The following is a 19,286-nucleotide window of genomic DNA, read 5'->3' as shown; positions in this document are numbered from 1 at the left end:
ACACATATATAGAATTTTGGATAGGTGGAAGGGGTAGATGGAAAGTTGCTATCCCGCCCAACTTTGTGAGCTTTGCAATTATTTTAAAAGGACCTGTCACAAGGGGACAGCTAAGTAAGTCAGGTTTGGAAACCTGAACCAGACCACTGGGGTGCTCTCTATTTTACTGGGCTATGCCTTAGCAGCTCCAGGTAGACAACAACCTAAGTAGGTGGGAGGAGAGGAAGGGAGATGGTTTTTGATCGTTTTAGAAATCCACAATTAAAAAAAAAATTTATTCATTATTTTATTTTCATTCATTCATCATTATTTACCATTTATTTTTGTTATATTATTAATCATTTGTTTATCATTTATTATTTTTTTACAACTTTTGAAATTCACAGATTTTTAATGCCAGAAAGTGCCTTCAGAAAGCTGGGTCCCCGTGGCAAAGACTGAGATCAGAGGGGCAGAGTTTATGAGATCTGGGATGTAAAAAGATTCCTTCTACCTGGTTGAAAAAATGATTGAAGAGGGATAATGACAACCAACTTCATCTGTTTGTAGGGTGTGAACTTTCAGGAATAGGGAGGATTTTCTTATCCAGGGTGTAAAAATGTATCGAGAGATTAAAGGGATGAATGAGGCAAGGGCGAACTTAGAAATGAAATCCAGTGCAGAAAATATTTCTTTCTAGTCGTTGGGTATAAAACAAGGAATTACTCAAAAGAAAATAATAGTGATGAGGATGATAGTGATAGTGATGATAACTAAGGTTTATATAGCACTTAAAAGTTTGCAAAGAGTTTTACATATATTATTTGATTCTCACACAAGCCTTCTGAGGTTGAGGCTGCTTTATCTCATTTAACCTCCTTAGGTCTGAGTTTTGTAGATGAGGAAGTTTGATAGATGAGGAACCTGAGGTCTAGAGAGCAAAATAAGGTCAGAACTAATAAACATCTAAGAAGAGACGAGAACCTATGATTTCCTGACTCCAAAATTGTTTTCTAGCTATATTATATGATGATGATAGCCTTTACTTTAAGGTTTACAAGATACTTTATAAATATTATCCCATTTTTATCCTCACAACAACCCTGGGAGGTAAGTGCTATTATTATTATTTCTGTTTTACAGATGAGGAAACTGAGGCCATGACAATTAAGTGCCTTGCACAGGGTCACACAGTAAGTATCTGAGGCTGAATTTGAATTCAGGTCTTCCTAAATCCAGGTCCAGTACTCTATCTACTGCACTGCCCAGCTGCCAGAGCCTTAAGACTATGGAAAATGAACAAGTCCTATGGGGCAGAAATGAGATTCATTCATTAAGTTTTGAGGGTAAGAATGGGACAGGTATTTCTAACATCTGATGATGAGTGTTTGCAGTTCTAAGAACTATGCCTGGTACCCTAAGAGTAGAGATAAGTTCCTTATCAAGACCCAAGTTACAGTGACAATGTGGTGCAGTGGGTAGAGTGCTGGGCCCTAGAGCCAGGAAAACTTATCTTCTTGACTTCAAATCTGGCCCTAGACACTTACTAACTGTATGTTCATTTAATCCTATTTGCCTCAGTTTCCTCATCTGTAAAATGAGGTGGAGAAGGAAATGGCAAACCACTCCAGTATCTTTGCCAAGAAAACCCTAAATGGAGTCACAAAGAGTCAGAAAAGACTGAACAACAGCTATCAGTCACCAAAAAAGTGTCAATCAACTTCATGTCTCCATCTCTCTTGCTGGTATACGTGTGTTCGTCCTTCATTGCCGAAGAAGACCATGCCATCAGAGAAATAATGACATGACTTGCACTTGACTTTGAGTGAAGGAGGGCTATGCAGGTCACCAGCCTCACTTCTCCTCCAGAGCCATCTGAATCCAGTGACCAGATATTCATCAGGATGACTGGAGATGACCCAGGATGAGGCAATTGGGGTTAAGTGACTTGCCCAAGGTCACCTAGCTAGTGAATGTCAAGTGTCTGAGGTGAGATTTGAACTCAGGTCCTCCTGACTCCTGCACTGGTGCTCTATCCACTGCACTCCCTAAGCTGCCTTTGCTGATATATAACACAGTACTTAATATACCATGACACTTTCTAATCTATATAAAGCTAGTATTTCCCAGATAATCTTGACCCTAGTAGGAACCAAACAGGATTGTGTTCATTTTAGAAACAAACATTGAGTTCGACAGAGAGACCTGCCTCAAGTCACACCCTAAATTATTGGATCATAGATTTCAAGCCAAGATTTCAAGGAAGCCCAACTTCCTCATATTTCAGATAAAGAAACAAGCAAAGAAAGGTCAAATAATTTATCCAGCATCATACAACCCCTAAGAATCTGAGGCAGGACCTGAACCCAGCTCTTCCTTCCTCTAAGACTAGGACCCTTTCCACTACACCATACTGCCTCTCTAATTAAAAGTTTAGGTTGAAGCTTTGTCAGGGATACTCAGCAAAGGTGTACAGATTTTCTATGTTTTTCCTTTATTGAAAAATTTAGCATTAACTATAGAATGTTCAAACTGGAAGGCACATGAGAAACAATTTATATCCACCTTTTTTCTATTTGGATGAGACTATCAAGACCCAGAAAGAATGACTTGCCGAATGGTAACAGTTAGTAGCAATGTTTTTTATCTCCAGAGAGTGCCCCAATGTTGTTTTTTTTTTCCTTTTGGCTTTGGACATGATATTCATACGGAACAGGAAATAGTAGCAGGAAAAGGAATTGGGAAGGGATGGGAATGTGGTATAGTGGAAGGAACCCTGGTTCCAAAATCAGAAGATAATGGGATCATAGATTTAGAGCAGGATAGGACCTTAGAGGTCCTTGAAGCTAATCCATTTATTTGTTTAGAAATAATTTCTTATTGATGTTTTCTGTTCCTTATGTCCCCATAGTATCCCAAGAATCTGTCCCTCTTCCCCTCCCCACCAAAAACCATCCCACATGAACAAATAGTGGATTTTTTTAGAGAGGAAAACAGAATCTGCATAATTGATTATTACATTGAGAAAGGCTGAAAATATGCGTAATTTATAACAACACTTCCCACCTCCATAAAGGGGTAGGTTGGGGTTATCTTTTCACATCTTTTCATTCAAGTCCTGCTTGATTTTTATAATTTTGTTACATTTACTTTTGTTTTTTTTGGTATGTAGTTTTTTTTTCCCATTTACATTGTTGCAGTTAGTATGTATATTGCTTTCCTGGCTTTGTTTACTTCATTCTGTATCAGTTCATATAGATCTTTCCATGCTTCTCTGTATTCATTTACACAGAATTTCTTATTTTTGCATAGTAATATTTCATTATATTCATGTACCAAAATTTGCTTAACCATTTCCCAATCAATGGGCTTCTACTTTGTTTCCAATTCTTAACTATCACAAAAAGTGCTGCTATAAATATTTTGGAGTATATTGGTTACTCTTTCATACTGATGGCCCTCTTGTGGTATAAGCCCTGGAATAAAGTCTCTGGTTCAAATGGCATGGACATTTTAATCACCTTATTTGCATAATTTCAAATTGCTTTCCAAAAAGGTTGTACTATTTCACAGCTCCACCAGCAATGTATTAGTGTACCTATTGTCCCACAACCCCTCTAACATTGATGTTGCCATTTCTAAAAAATTTTTGCCAGTTTGCAGGATATGAGGTAACCAACCCATTTATTTTTAGAGATGAGGAAACCAGTTGTCACAGAGGTTACGTGACTTTAGAAAGGTTACACGGTTAGTATCTGGAGTGTGATCTAAACCTAGGTTTCCCTGATTGCAAGCCCTGTCTATTATGCTAGAGTCAAAGGACGAGGGTTCAAATTCCACCTCTACCTATGTGACCTTGAAAAAGTCACTCAACTTCCCCAGGCCTCCATTTCTTCATCTCTAAAATAAAGGATTTGGAATCAATGACCTGTAAGGTCCCATCCGGCTTTAAATCTATAAACCTATAAGGACCTATATTCAAATTCCATTCCTTATACTTATTACTATGGAACCCTGGGTCATTTAACCTCTCTGATTCTAAATTTCTCCAACTCTAAAATTAAGCAATTGGATGACTTTTGAGATTACTTCCAGCTCTATCTAGATCAGTAGTCATTGTAAAAATGTGCCCTTTGGCATGACTTGGGTCTCCCAACATGCAGATCATTTAATAACTTGAAAAGGATTTATTGATTGTAGTCAATGCTTTGACAATCTGAGATTTTATAGTCCTAAACTTCATGGCCTACTATTTGCTGGGATATGTTTCATTTTGACAGCTCCAAAGAGTCCTTAATTTCTTCTTTTTGTTCAACCCCTGTAAAACAGGTGAAGAGATGGGTCCTACCTTTTCATAATTGAAACTCAGAATTAAAAATTCAGCCAAGAACCTGAAAACAGATGGAAGGAAGTGACCCTTGACAGAAAGGAATTGTAAACACATTTGAGAAAAACTAGTCAGACTGGTTGATCAAGTAGCCTGCTTATTTTTTTTTTTCATTGACACTCCCTGATTTGGAGAATGGGAGGAAACTTCCTGTATCTCTTCATCAACATGTCTACTTTTTGAAAAGGATGCAGGAAAAAATGGGAAATGCCTGCTTATAAATAGAGTATTTAAAATGAGGAAATACCAATGTGTGGGAAAGAGAGAAAACCTGTCTGTCTGTTAGCCTACAAATTGTGTTATTTACTCCAAAGTGTCTCATTGGCTCTGTATTTTCAACAAGGCCAGTAAGAAGATGGAAAGGAATATATATGTGCTTACAAGGGTAGGGTTACCTTAATACCCTAAGCAGTTCAGTGGAAAACCTGCTGGCCCCATACCAAGACTCCTGCCTACCTCACTTTTTTATTGGGAGGACAGAATTATATTGCCCACTATCTGGAAACATTCATCGTGGCTCCAACGTCACCTTTGATCTCTAAATTCCATTTCATGGAACTGGCTCAGCAAGGCCTTCATCTTCTTGCACAAGCAGCTCTGCAAATGGGAGCCATTGCAGAACCTTTTGTAGCAGAGAGTGAGGAAGCTGAGAAGACCTCTTCTCTGGCTCAGACCATGCAGGCCAACCTGAATCAAGCCATCCTCCATACTCAGGTTGTACTATTTCACAGCTCCACCAACAATGTATTAGTGTACCTATTGTGCCACAACCCCTCTAACGTTGATGTTGCCATTTCTAAAAGATTTTTGCCAATTTGCAGGATATGAGTTCACCTAGAGCTCACCACCTCTCTGCTCATGGAACCCCAGATGCCTACTGTGTTGGATAAAGAGCCCACAGGGGTTCAGCCTTCTCCTCCCCTTCCAGACTGTGGCGGGACCTCAGAGCTGGCAGGCTAGACCCCCAGTGCTGGCAGTGAAACTTCCAGATGCCTGAGGAGACCTTCTATTACATCTGTGACCAGTTGACCCCATACCTCCAACATGAAACCACCCATATGAAGTTCTCTCTCTCAGTGCACTGAAGGTAGCCATCAGCCTATGCCATTTGGCCTCCCCTCTCCCTCTTCAATGTGTTGCTGAGCTTTTTGGGATGGAGAGATCCGCTGCTGGACATGCCTTCCATGAAGTTGTGGATGCTATTTGCATGGGCTTTCGACACCTTCTGGAAAACCAATCTGATCTTGAGAAGGTCATGGAGATGTTTTGGATTAGGCATAGTTTCCCAATGTGTGCTGGGGCCATTGGTAGCACCCATATTGAGGTATGCTGCCCCAAGGGACAGGAGAAAAACTACCGGGAGTCGCACCAGTACTTTTCAGTTATTCTTCAAGCTGTGGCTGATCGCAGACTCCAGTTCATCCAAGTGTTTGTTGGTTGCCCAGGTTCTAGCCCTGACTCCCACATTGGAAACAAACTAGCTCTGTCAAAAGGGAGACCTAGGCACTCTCTTCCCTCCCATCTGTAAAGAAATTAGAGGCCAAACCACTGGACCTGTTCTGGTTAGTGATAAGGCCTACCCTCTTCGAGAGTGGCTGATGGTTCCATGATGCCACCCTGCCACCCCTGAGGAACTGCACTTCAGTGAGAGGCTATCAACTGCCCAAGGGACAATTGACCAGGCATTCAGACAGCTGAGAGGATGGTGGCAGTGTCTCTTGGCCAAGGCTCCTTGTCGGGCTGAGTGCATTGTGGAGGTTGTCATTGGTTGCTGCTTGCTACACGATCTGTGTATTAACCGAGAAGAGGTCTTCCACCACCAGTGGGACAATGGTCTCCAGTCTTGATGCTGCACTGAGCGGACCCAGACTGCAGAGTGTCCTGCAAATGATGAGGCACAAAGGAAAATGGGGCAGCAAGTATGTCAAGCTATCATTCGACATTTAACCCTGGAGGCCCAGCAGGAAAGAGAGTGAAATCTCCCTTGCCCTATCTTTTTTTTTCTTCTTTCTCCAGCACCTCGTTAATAAATTTATGCTATTAATATTTACAACACTTTTGGTGAATCACATTCCTCCCCTCCCTCTCCCCCTTCCCCTCATTTATTTTTTTAATATCCAGGACTGGCTGATGGAGAGGAGCTGCATGTAGAGCTTTAAAAGCAGGAGGTATATATTGTTCAATGTGTGATTTGACAGGGTTTGTAAAAAATGGGTTGAGAGAATAGATCCATGTAGTTCACAAGAATTGAGTTGCCGTAATATTCTAACGGTTCATAGTGATGGGCTTGATGTTCATAACTGGTTTTGCCCTAAGCTTCCTAACAGCCTCACTTTTTGCCTGCAGGACAAGAATTTTGTTGTCCAGAAAGATATACATCTGTATACAAACACTTCATTTTATAAATATACAAATATAAATAAAATATGTGTATGTATGTATGCACATGTAAAATGTGTACATACATGTGTGTATACCTACATACCTACATGCGTGTTTGTATCTACCAGACCCGTGATTTTATTGGTACTAAAAAAAAAAAAAATCTCATTGAGAAAAGTCCCCCTGCTAACAGCTCAGCACCAGAGCTGAAACTTAATCTTAGAGTTGCCTGGGGCACTGAGAGGTTCAGTGACTTACCCAGGGCCACACAGCCAACATGGACCAGAGGTGGACTTGAAACTAAGTCTTCCTGACCCTTAGGTCAGCATTCTATCCACTGTCTGTGCTTTTCTGTGTATGTGTGTGTGTGTGTGTGATGTGTATCACATATTTATGTATATATTCCTCTACATGTATATATGTATTATGTATACATATACCTAGAGGGACCAATATAAATATGTGTTTATATACACATATGTATAGAGGCATATATTTGTATATGAGACTCTGACCTCTGTCTCAATTCAAATACCATCTGAAACCTACACACATACAGGAGTATATATGTATACACCTACATATATATAATATATATACATACATATATTTACATATGAGACTCTGACCTACTCAATTCAAGTACCACCTGAAACCACAGACATGCATGCGTGCACACACACACACACACAGAGGAATATATATGTATGCACCCATATATACATATATCTGCATAGACACATTTATTTGTGTATAAGGTTCTGATCTACTCAGTTCAAACACCACTGGAAACCTCCAGCATTTCCCTACAAAGATACTATCTTCTCTCAGGTTCTGTCTTTCTCCTTGCACTCCTCTCACTTTATAGAACACATACACATTTTAAGGATAGGGACTGAACCCTAGATTTCATACTTGTTGGGACCTCCTAATGTGGCACATCTCCTACAATTCAATGTCCAGTCTTAGAGAATTGCTTGCAGCTCTAAGAGGTTGTGACCTACCCAGGGCTACACAGCCATTAGAAGTCAGCAGTGAAGATTGAGTCCAAGTGTTCCTGAGTTCAAGGTCCCTCTATCCTACTTCTCTGTGCACTTTTTACCTATAATTAGGTACCATATTTTTTATTTAACAGGGAGTAGAACGCAATGCCTAGAAGACAGTAGGTTTTTAATGTTTTTTGGATTTGAGGGAGATGACCTATAGGGACTGCGTATTTCCAAGGAGATTACAATCATTGAGGGTGGGGAGATAGGGAAGGTGAGAAAGGTCACTACCCAGCATTTCCATGGCTATGAGGGAATGGTACACAATGGGGATTCAGTGATTGGAGTTCCACAAACACTAATGAGACAAACTTGGGGGTATAGGGAGTGTCTGTGGGGGAACCAGCATGAGCCAATATATAGAAGTGGGAAAGAAGCATGGTATATGTGGGTCATAGTAGAGAAATGAGTCTTAACCCAGGGGAAAGGTTCACTTTTGAGAGATCAGTTTGGAGTTACAGCTTTCAATATTCCAGCATGGGTAGAAAATGACCACTAGTTGGAATTCTAGAAAGTGTAGTTTTGGGGGGTCCTCTCCTCTCATCCTCCCTCCCCTTCTTTAAGTTTTTCCACACCTCTCCTTCAGTCCACCTTTCCCATCTTCCTCTTCCTCCTCAGGCTGAAGTTTGGGCATTAGGCAACTTTCCCAGAAAGCTATAGTGGACAAAATGTGTGTGTGTGTTCGTCCTTCGTTGCCGAAGAAGACCATGCCATCAGAGAAATGATGACATGACTTGCACTTGACTTTGTTTTAAATGAGGGAGGGCTATGCAGGTCACCAGCCTCACTTCTCCTCCAGAGCCATCTGAATCCAGTGACCACATATTCATCAGGATGACTAGAGATGAGCCAGGATGAGGCACAATTGGGGTTAAGTGACTTGCCCAAGGTCACACAGCTAGTGAGTGTCAAGTGTCTGAGGTGAGATTTGAACTTAGGTCCTCCTGACTCCTGCTCTATCCACTGCACCACCTAGCTGCCCCAGTGGACAAAATAACCCAGGAGTGAAAGACATATGAACTGGACTTCTGCAGTAATACAGAGGGCCTCCTTCTCTGTGATGCTTTAGAAATGCAAGGGACAACCCCCAAACCCAGCTTTTATTAAATTTGTATTTACCTAATTCTCCTCTCTCTTCAGTACTTCCTCCTCCCCATCAGGTTCCTCAAGCAATGAAGAATTATAACAGGTCAGGGTTCACATTTAAAAAAAAAAAATCACACTCAAGTTTTGATAAAGTGCTGTTTGGACAATTTATTTCCTTTAGAATAAATGACGTACTAGATTTGGAATCAGAGGTTTCATTGTTCTGTCACGTCCAACTCTTTGTGACCCCATGGGCCATAATCTCCATGAGGTTTTCTTGACAAAGATCCTGGAGTAGTTTGCCATTTCCTTCTCCAGTGAATTAAGGCAAATGGAGGTTAAGTGACTTTCCCAGGGTCACACAGCTAGCAAATATCTGAAGCTACATTTGAATTCCATTACTTTTGACTCCAGGCCCAGTGCTCCATTCATTGAGCCATCTAGCTGCTGCCTGGAATCAGAGGATCTGCTTTCAAATGTCAACTTGAGGGTTTGTTTGTTTGTTAACTGTGAGATCTTTAAACAACTGACTTAGCATCTCTGATCCTCAGTTTTCCTCTTCTGTAGAATGAGTGGTTTGGATTAGATCACCTCTGAGCTCCCTTCCAGCTCTTACATCTGTTGCTAGTAAACAAGCACCTACTATGCACATGCTAGGGATAGGTGCTGGAGATGCAAAGGAAAAAAGACAGCCCCTACAATCTATGACCTTACAATGTAGTATAACACGAATTTTAATAGACAATCAAAAATCTGGTGTAGTGAAAGGAATGCCTCCTTTGGAGTCCACTGACCAGGGTTCAAATCCTGCCTCTACCTGTGGAAAGTCAAGGTCACTTAAACTCTTTCGGACAGAGTTTTCTCAGGAGTAAAATGAGGGGCTTGGGCCAAATGTCTTCTTCTCAGGTGTCTTTAAACTTTAAAACTGTGATCCTACAAAGTGAATTTGGCTGAAATTGGTTTAGAGGAAATAATACTGAATTTGGAGGCAAACAATCCAGATTTTATTCTCAGGTCTTGCCATTTTTGTTTTTTGTGTCCCCACGCACTTAGCACAGTTCCAGGCACATAGTAGGCATCTTTGATTCCCACCTGGCTGTACTCCTTTGAATTTCTCTATCATTCCCTGGCACCAGCTGAGTTTCTCCCTTCTTCCCCCATTCCTCTTTCGGTTTTCTTTTGTGAAGAGTCTTCCTCCATCAGAGTGTAAGTGCCTTGAATCCTTTCCTTTGTATCCCCAGCACTTAACACAGTGGCATCTAGTAGGAGCTTAATAAATATTTATTGACTAATAACTGCTCATGGATTGATTCATTTTGTCACCTTCAAGAAGTCACTAGACTCTAATTACTTCAATATTCTTTTGTTTAAATGTTATTTTATTTAAATGTTATTTTATACAGCTAGGTGAAGCCACAATGGATGGAGTAGTTGGCCTGGAGTCAGGAAGACTGACTTACCAGCTATGACCCTGGGCAAGTTACTTAACCTGTTTGCCTCAGTTTCCTCATCTGTAAAATGGGGATAATAATAGCACCTACCTCTTAGACTTGTTGTGAGGATCAAATGAGATAATATTTGTAAAGTGCTTAGCATAAGGCCTGGCACATAGTAGGTACTACATAAATGTTGGGCATAAATGCCCTCCAGCACTTTGGATAAGTGGGACAAGTATGATATCAGGAATTGGGACAGCAGGCCTGCTACTCACAGTGTGACCTTGGATAAAGATTTCCTGGATTGTTACTTTCTTTTCCTCTAAAATTAGATGATGTCAAAGAGCCTTTGCAACTCTGAAATTAAATGTTTTCCAGGATGTAAAACCTACATCTTTGCACATTCCTGTGTACACAGCAGTCCTTTTAGGGTTTTGAGAAAGATAGTAGATTTAACACTAAATCTTAGGATTTAGAGAGAGAAGAGGTCTTGGACATGATCTAGTCCATTTCCTTCATTTTACAGATCAGGAAACTGAGACACAGAAAATTAACAGAATTTGTACAAAGTCAGAGGAGCAATTGGTAGTAGAGCTGGATTTTTAACTCAGGCTTTCCATTCTTGTCACTCCACTACCTGTCCAAAGGTTAAAAGAGAAACAAGGCATTTAAATGATGCCCAGAAACTAGACTGTTTTCTCTTGGACTGAAATCTGCTTGGGAAAAGCAAAGAGGTAGCACATCCGTAGATCACAGATGTATAGCTAGATGGGAACTTACGGGTCATTTGATCTACCTACATTGTTGTACAGATGAGAAAACTGAGGCCCAGAGGGGTTAAGTGATTTGTCCAGAGTTAACATCAGAGGTGGGATTTAAACTTAGGTCCTTTACCTCCAGGGTCAGTACTCTTTCCACTGTTTCTTATCGTTGTTGAGTCATTTCAGTCGGGTCTGACTTTTTGTGAATCCATTTGGGGTTTTCTTGGCAGAGATACTAGAGTGGTTTGCCCTTTCCTTCTCCAGCTCATTTTACAGATAAGAAACTGAGGCAAACGGGGTTAAGTGACTTGCGCAGGATCACACAGCTAGTAAGTGTCTGAGGCTAGATTTGAACTCAAGAAAACAAGTCTTCCTGACTTCAGGTCTGGCACTCTATGCACTGTGCCACCTAGGTGGACCTTTCTACTGTACCATGTTTTTTAATTTCCTAAGAGAGAAGGGGCCAGGGCAATTCTGTGGCATCTTGGAAAGGAGTAGAACCTTTGCCCAAAGATTGGTAAAGGTCAGGAGTTTGGTGAAAGATAAGTGATCTTCATGGGCAGTTGAAGAAATTTGGTCTTATCCATGGATAAGATCTCATGTAAGAGGAGAACAGTATATGAGATATTGCTTTGTGCTTTCCAATTGAGCATTTCCCTTTCTGTCTTAATCTCCAGCTCCTAGATAAGTTGCCTTTTCTAAAGTGGACACAAGGATTGTTAGAATAAGTAATGATTATGATGATGAAAATGATATGTGTATTTGTGTGTGTCTATGTGTGAGAGACAGAGATGGAGAGAGGGAGAAGGAGGGAGGAGGGAGGGGGAGAGAGAGACAGAGAGAGAGAGAGAGAGAGAGAGAGGGAGGGAGGGAGAGAGATGGAGAGAGAACAGAGAGTGGAGGCAAAGAGGATGGGGAAAGACAAAAACAGAGAGAGAGAGAGAGATTTATGATCTTGGGTCTTACAAGGAATGGAAAAAAGAGGTAAGCCATTTTTAAGTGGGTGAAATCAATGTATAATTACTGTAACAGTCACAATGTACAACCAGGTCCTTTAACTTTCTCACTTGGTTTCCATGCAGCTCCTTCTCTTCTATCAGTTTCCATTTCTTGGGAATCAAGAGCAGAAGTAAAGATGGGAACAGGGATGAGCTGATGAATTTCAGTTGTGAAACTAGTGGCGAATTTAGGCATATTAATGCTATTATGAAAGATATGATGGGATCAATGACTTAAGAGCTGAAAGGGATCTTAGAAGACACTGAATCAAATGCCTTCATTTTACTGTATCTTTACAGATGAAGAAACTGTGGTTCAGTGAGGATAAATGACTTGCCTAGGGTCACATAGCTAGTAAGTATCCCAGGTGGGGTTTGAACTGAGGTTCCAAGCCCAGCATTCTGTCCACTGTTCATCCTAGCTGCCAAAGCATAGGCAACATTGTTAGCTATCTCCCCAACCCTTTTGCTTTTTAGCTGAGTGGGACAGCGGATAGAACATTGGGTCTGGAGTCAGAAAGACTCATCTTCCAGTTCAAATCTTACTTAAGAGTTGTGTGACCCTGGGTAAGTCACTTAACCCTGTTTTCCTCAGTTTCTTCAGCTGTAAAATGAGGTGGAGAAGGGAATGGAAAACTACTTCATTGTCTTTGCCAATAAAATCCCAAATGGGATCATGAAGAGTTGGACATGACTGGAAAACTACTGACCCACCACAAAAAAGAACAAGGAATGATCTTTTAGGGCCCTTTGGTAAAAGCTTGGCCATCCAAATTTACAATAATCCGAAGCCTCAGATCTGATAGACCTTAGAGATTCTCTGGTACAACTCTCTCATTTTACAGATAAGGCACATGAATCTCAGAGAGGGATAATGCAAGTGACTTGACCAAGATCATATAGATTCACCCTGCATCTATTGCTTGCTAGCAAGCGTAGGTTGTTTTAAGAATGCAGGAAGACACATCTAGTACGGTACCTCTCTGTGATGGTATCACCTGAATCAAGCTTCTCTAATGCCTCATTACTCATCCTGTTTTTTAGCCATGTCTGATTTTTCATGACTCTCTTTGAGGTTTTCTCAGCAAAGATACTGGAGTGGTTTGCTATTTCTTTCTCCAGCTCATTTTACAGATGAGGAAACTAAGGCAGACAGGGTTAAGTTTCTTACCTATGGGTTACACAGCTAGTAAGTTTCTGAAGCTGGATTTGTACTCAAGAAGATGAGTCTTCCTAACTCCAGGTCCAGTGTTCTATCCACTGTGCCACCTAGCTGCCATACTCATCCTTGACCTCCTGCCTAACACAGGCTTGTTCCAGTTTTGTCTCTTGAGCTGAAGACCTGAACACAAAGAAACTATCAATCCTTTTTCATTTCATGGCCTTTTGCTTTCATGTCTGAGTCTTGGTTGCCATGTCCTTTAACTCCCTATTTTTCTGCTCTTCCCCACTGACTTTCTCCTGAAAGAAAGGGTTGTTTTTCTCTTGTAAGGTAACCAAGTGAAAGAACAAAACAAAACAGTTTTTGCAAAAACAACAAAAAAAGGTCACTTCTCCCCAGCTCCTTGGGATGCCAGATGTGCAGGAGGCTGGAGAATAGGGAGAGAGCCGAAGGTCAGAAGGTCTTATTCTTGACCCAGGTGGCCAATGGAAGACCTTAATAGGGCCACCCCCTCATGGACATTATCTGCAACATCTTGCAAGAGAGCCACTACTTCTTGGTTCTGGGCATAACTGTCCTGGACCACCTGAACCAGGGCTGCCATGTGGGCATTGTGCTGGTCCAGGTGGTGCTGCAGTTGAGATGCTGACTCCCGTGCCAGTTGACTGGCCAGGCGGCGATTCTCTGCCATTTCAGAGGCAATCATGGTGGCTGCTGTTTGGTTCCGCCTGAAGTTGCGAGCCCTTAGTGGAATCTGGCGGACTCGGCTAGATAGTCCTCTGAAAGGGGTGGTTGTCACCACTGGTGTTGGTGGGGATGGTGGTGGTGGTGTCTCCCTTTGGGATAGATTTTGGTCCAGCTTCCTTTGAAAACCTCGAGAGATTCAAAAAAGAAAAAAAAATGTAGTTCTCACCTTTGTGCCTCCCTTCATCCTCATCTCATTCTGGTACCACCTTCTTAGAAAATAGTCGATTATGTTTGGAGGCAGGTAGGTGGCATGGTGGACAAAGAAGACAGTAAGTCAGAAAGGCCTGAGTTTGAATCCAGCCTTAGATGCTTACTAGCCATGTGACCCCCGGCAAATCACTTAACCTTTGTTTGCCTCAGTTTCCTCAACTGTAAAACAGGGATAATAACAGCAACTACTTCCAGGGTTGTTGTGAATATCAAATAATATTTGTAAAGTACTTAGCACAGGGCCTAGCACCTACTACAAGCTTAATCAATGACTGTTTCTTTCCTTCTTATAACTAGTTGTCATGATCACAGCAAAGAGACACCATGGCGTAATGGAAAGAGGGGAAGGGCATTATTCATAGAGAGCCTACCTGTGTACCAAGCACTATGCAAAATGCTTTATAGTTATTATCTCATTTGATCCTCACAACAACCCTGTGACATAGATAATGTTATTATCCCCATTTTACAGGTGAGGAAATTGAGGCAAACAAAGTTAAGTGACTTGCCCAGGGTCACACAGCTAGTAAGTGCCGGAGGCCAGATTTGAATTCAGGTTTCTCTGACTCCAGCCCTGGTTTTCTATCTACTGCACCATCAAGCTACTTACAATGAGAAAATGTGATTCTAATCCCCTAGTTATATTTACTTAAAACTTTCCCTGCCGCAAAACTCTAGAGTTTTATCTCAGTATCATATAATGTTAGTGTTGGAAAGGATTTGGGAGGTGATTTTGTCTAACTTATTCATTTTTACAGGTGAAGATTTTAAGGTCTTAATAAGTGAAAGGACCTGCCCACAGTCATATGGGGAACAAAGGGCAGAACCTGGATTAACTCAAGTCATTTTGTTCCAATCTCAGCTCTCCTTTCACCCCATGACACTAGCCCCTTTTATGAAGTCTCTCATCCCCCTCCGACCACCCTCCACCTCAGGGGCTGCAGTACACCTGACCACTTACCTGTCCCAGACTGATGGCGGGGCTCTCTACCGTGCTTCCGTCCCTCAGCTGTAGCTTGGCTGTCTGGGTTTAAATCACCGGGCAGCTCTGCCACCTCCCCCTTATCTAGATGCTCTGCCTCTGGCCGGTGCTGCTGCTGCTGCTTGTAGGGCTGGGGTGGACACCCCTCCTTGGCTTCCTTCTCCTCACCTCTGTTCTCTCCACCTCCACCTTTCCATTTGGAATAGCTCAGATCACACTGCTGCTCTCGCTCGTGCTCCAAGGCGTGCTTGGGGCTGGCAGGGGTGACCTGGGTTTGTAGCACCCGATCCATTTCTTCATAAAAGGGACATCCTTGAGGGGCCATACCAGAGTGCAAGACTGCTGCGTGAGCCTTCTTATAAGCTACTTTGAGAGCCTTGAACTTGGTGCGGCATTGGTGGGCATGTCGAACATAACCTTGTTGCTGGAGGCGCCGGGCCACATCCTCATACACAGAAGTGTTACGATGGACTGTCTTCAGGCGCCGCCGAATGGCTGGCTCCTCCATGATGGCCAGCAGGTGCCGGATCTCTGCTGGGGCCCAGTGGACCCCAGCTGGATCTTGCTGAAAAGACTGGGAAGGCCCGCCTGGCTCTTGGCCGGGTGGCATGGGGGCTGAAGCCTTTGGTGGCAAGCTTGAAGCAGTCCCCTCCTGACGCATAATCTTCCAGAGTAGGCTTGAGGAAGGAGGCAAAATGATATGACTAGGGTTCTTTCCTTCCTCTTATAGCCACTTGGTGATTACCTAAGAGAGAGTGAGGTGGATGCAATTGGACTGGTGGGGAGGCCCCAGGTTCAGCATGAACAACCCTGAACTTGAGCTTGATCTTTTCCCCAACAAGAGTATGGAATGGAAGCCTTGGGGTATCTGCCGCAGAACTAGAGGATGGATGATGAGGTCGCTGCTTCTCCTTCTGTGACTGCTGGTGGACCTAGAAGGATGGTCCTCAGGGAGCAAGTGATGATATGGTAAATGCCAGACAGAAGAAGGACCTGATGATGTCCTGGGCTCCTGCTGCTTGCCCCTTTTCAGCTTCCTCCTTCTGAGGCTGACCAGCCCTGACATCTGAGTGGATCCAAGGCCAGGCTGAGCTCTTTGGTGGAGTCCTGTAGTGACTAGATTCAGCCACCACCCTGTAGAGTCAGGGAGAGATAACTTCTAACTTTCTAGGCTCCAAGGACTCTAGCTGTAGTCTCCTGCCTCTGTAGGGATCCCCCAGCTCAACCAGAGGAGGTGGCTTTACCCTACCAGTGTGTCTTCTCTTTCTAGATTGAACAGGAAGGCGGCTCCGGGGCTGTGCAAATATCAGAATTGTAGACAGCTTGTCTGTTTACTTACCTCCAGTTAAAAATGACTCCTTCCCAGCTAACAGCTGAAGGGCCAGTAGGTCCAGCATGACGGGCTAGACAATGAGGAAGCACACCCAAAGCAGTGAGGTTATGGGGGGGAAGCTCGCACTCCAACAGACCTGTTGCACTGTTTGCATTGCAAGCCAAACAAACGTCTTTGTGGGAAAAACCCATTCAATTGCAACTGAACAGACCGGTTCCCACAGTACAGTTCACTGCAGTAGCTTACAAGGGCCAGACTGGTTTCTGAGCTAAGAAAGTACCACCCACAGCTTTAGGTTCCAGTTTGTTTCTCCCTGCTAAACAGAAGATTGTTATGATGAATATCAGGGCTGGCTTTTGGGAATATGAGGCTGGGGTGTGAGAGATTGCTTTCTGAATCAAGGATTTATGCATGGGAAGAGGGGTCAGAAGAATATGACAGAAAGGTGGGGACAACTGCCACACACAGTCCTGACTCCTGTCACCCTCTGTTTCTCTGCCAGGGCTGCCACAGAACAAATAGAGAGCCATTCCAGGACCCTTGTGGTACTCCAAGAGGGCCTTTTCCAAAATACTCCCAGGCCACAACAGTCCCTAAATGGGCCAGTGTTGCCTCTGTCCATATAGTAGGCCTACAAACAAATATCAAGGCTTGTCCCAACATCATATCATGAGATCCAGGCCAGTGTCCCACAGGTGAAGGTGAGAGTCTTACTTATAGGACAAGAGACCATAAAGACCAATGTCTTAGGCCTGTGATGAGGTTCACCCAACCAGTGAACCGGGAATCAGGTAGGGGTAAAAAAAAAGAATGCAGAACGATCAGATAAAGCTTGGAGTGAGACATGAGGTCATCCTGGGAGCGTTTAAGATGAGATTGGAAGGGAGACAACAAGCATATAAAAGATGTAAAAAATGTATAAATGTTATCACAGCAAAATGAGTGGAGCCACCACATTTGGGCTCTAATTATTAATTATAAATTATATATTATATATATTAATTGTTAATTAATCTAGTAATTAACATCAATATTCTTGAGGAAAAAGAAAAAGCTTTGAAGAAAGCAGAGATGGAAAAAGCAACTGGACTGGATTAAGTCTATACAGAGAAGTTGCTATAGTGCTGTAGATGATGGTGTTGAGGGACTGATTCTCAACGTCTGTGAAAGAGGGGAAACTATCAAAGATGTGAAGAAAAAAACCTCAGTGTTCTTACCAAAAATACCCAGTGATTGAAAGAATATTAATTATTGACCCTTGGCCTACTTTGTAATCTTTATAAATTTTTATGAAAATATTCTTTACATGCACACTAGACATTTTTGATGAGGGTATTAGATAGAAATCTTATGAAGGCTTTTGAAAGTGATGTCCCACAGCAGACCATTTCTTTTACCACCATACAACTGATTGAAAGATGTAGAGAATACAAAGGACTGTTTTTTTTTTTCCTGATTATAAAAAAGCATTTGATGCAGTAGGGCAAACTACTCCAATAAGGCATCTCCCATTCATGTATTAAAATTAAATGAGATTCCTTCAAAGATATAACAGTAGAGATCCTTTTCTGATGACTTAAATTTTTTATATCAAGTGGGACATAAAATAGGGACATGGATAATCAAGAAAAATGTTCCCAACTGTCGTGAAGAAGGTAGAACATAGGGTCCAAGTCAAACAAGGAAATCATGAAAGATGGTGAGGATCTCTAGATACTCCTATTGTGTTAGTTATATCAAGTCCCAGGATATTGCAGAATTTCCTAAATGAGAGTCACAGTCATGTGTGATATAGTGAAAAAGATGTTGATTCGGAGGGAGAGAAAGAACCTGGGCTTTAATTCTGGCTCTCCTGCAGGTGACCTTGGGTAAATCATTTGACTTGTTTGGGCTTTGGGATCCTCATGTTTTAAATGAGTGTATTGGACTAAATGACCTCTAGGGTCCCTTGAAGCTCTAAGTCTATGAAAAGTATTTGATCTAAACATCCACACAGAGAACACTAAGTGGATGAGAAATATCTAAATGATGATATATTATTGGATGAATAGCTTATAGAATTTGTTCATTATTGTACATAGGCAGTGAGTCCCAGAAAAGAACAGGAGGAAGAAATTGGATTGGATTGCCTCTGGGGAATGATGAAGCTCTTTGTAATGCTCCTAAGATTTTCTCTGAAGCAAGGACCATCTTTTTTTTTTTTTCAAATTTTATTTTAGACTCAAATGTCAGAACACAAATACAGAATAGACAAAAGAACTAATAACATATCATAATCTTAAATATTGAAACTTAAATACAAAGTTAAAAAGAAAAAAAAGCATGTCACGTGCATAGCAGAACATGAGAGGATTCAAATTATGTAACAATAAAATTTCATTTCAAGAAAGCCTGTATGATAAATAATACTTGTGTTGAAAATTGTCCATTTTTTTTTGCTTCCTTGTGAGTTGTTTTGTTCTCTGCTGTGCACTTTTTTTTGTTAGTTTTTCCTCCATCTCTGTCATTAGATTTTTGAAGTCCTTTTTTAAGATCTTCTCTGAATTCTTTTTGGGCAGGTGGCCATTTGATGCTACTCTTTGGGGTTTCTTTACTTCAATATCCTTCTCTGAAGATGAACCCCGGTCATCTCTATTCCGGTAATAGCTTTCGGTGGTTGGATTCTTTCTCCTTTGCCCGTGCATTTTTTGTGGTAATAGTTAATTTTTGTAATCATCTCTAGCCCTGGGTTATGGGAAATGGTGCCTCATACCCCAGATCTTCAATTCTCCCCTCTA

At 41.9% G+C, this 19,286-nt stretch overlaps 1 protein-coding gene and 1 long non-coding RNA gene across 3 annotated transcripts; one reads left to right on the top strand and one right to left on the bottom strand.

Annotated features, from left to right (window-relative positions):
- Positions 1-354: 354 nt before the first annotated feature.
- LOC140526312 (uncharacterized) lies at positions 355-6,419 on the top strand. Its single transcript, XR_011974317.1, has 2 exons — positions 355-1,172; positions 1,561-6,419. It is a non-coding gene; the product is annotated as an uncharacterized lncRNA (long non-coding RNA).
- Positions 2,487-16,508, bottom strand: LOC140526311 (uncharacterized). 2 transcript variants are annotated; one of them, XM_072642444.1, is made up of 2 exons: positions 15,156-16,508; positions 2,487-6,247 (listed from the first exon to the last, which is right to left on the bottom strand). In XM_072642444.1, the coding sequence occupies exons 1-2, from the start codon at positions 15,835-15,837 to the stop codon at positions 5,943-5,945; spliced, it is 987 nt and encodes a 328-aa protein (XP_072498545.1). In that variant the 5' UTR covers positions 15,838-16,508; the 3' UTR covers positions 2,487-5,942. The 2 variants fall into 2 exon arrangements, with proteins under 2 accessions (XP_072498545.1, XP_072498544.1); XM_072642443.1 differs by lacking the exon at positions 2,487-6,247 and adding an exon at positions 9,023-14,110 and having other exon boundaries at positions 15,156-16,503.
- Positions 16,509-19,286: the final 2,778 nt, after the last annotated feature.

This window comes from Notamacropus eugenii, chromosome 2, assembly GCF_028372415.1.
Source record: "Notamacropus eugenii isolate mMacEug1 chromosome 2, mMacEug1.pri_v2, whole genome shotgun sequence".
NCBI classification, from domain to species: domain Eukaryota; kingdom Metazoa; phylum Chordata; class Mammalia; order Diprotodontia; family Macropodidae; genus Notamacropus; species Notamacropus eugenii.
Note: the sequence above shows the minus strand (reverse complement) of the source record. Positions and strands in the feature narration are given on the sequence as shown.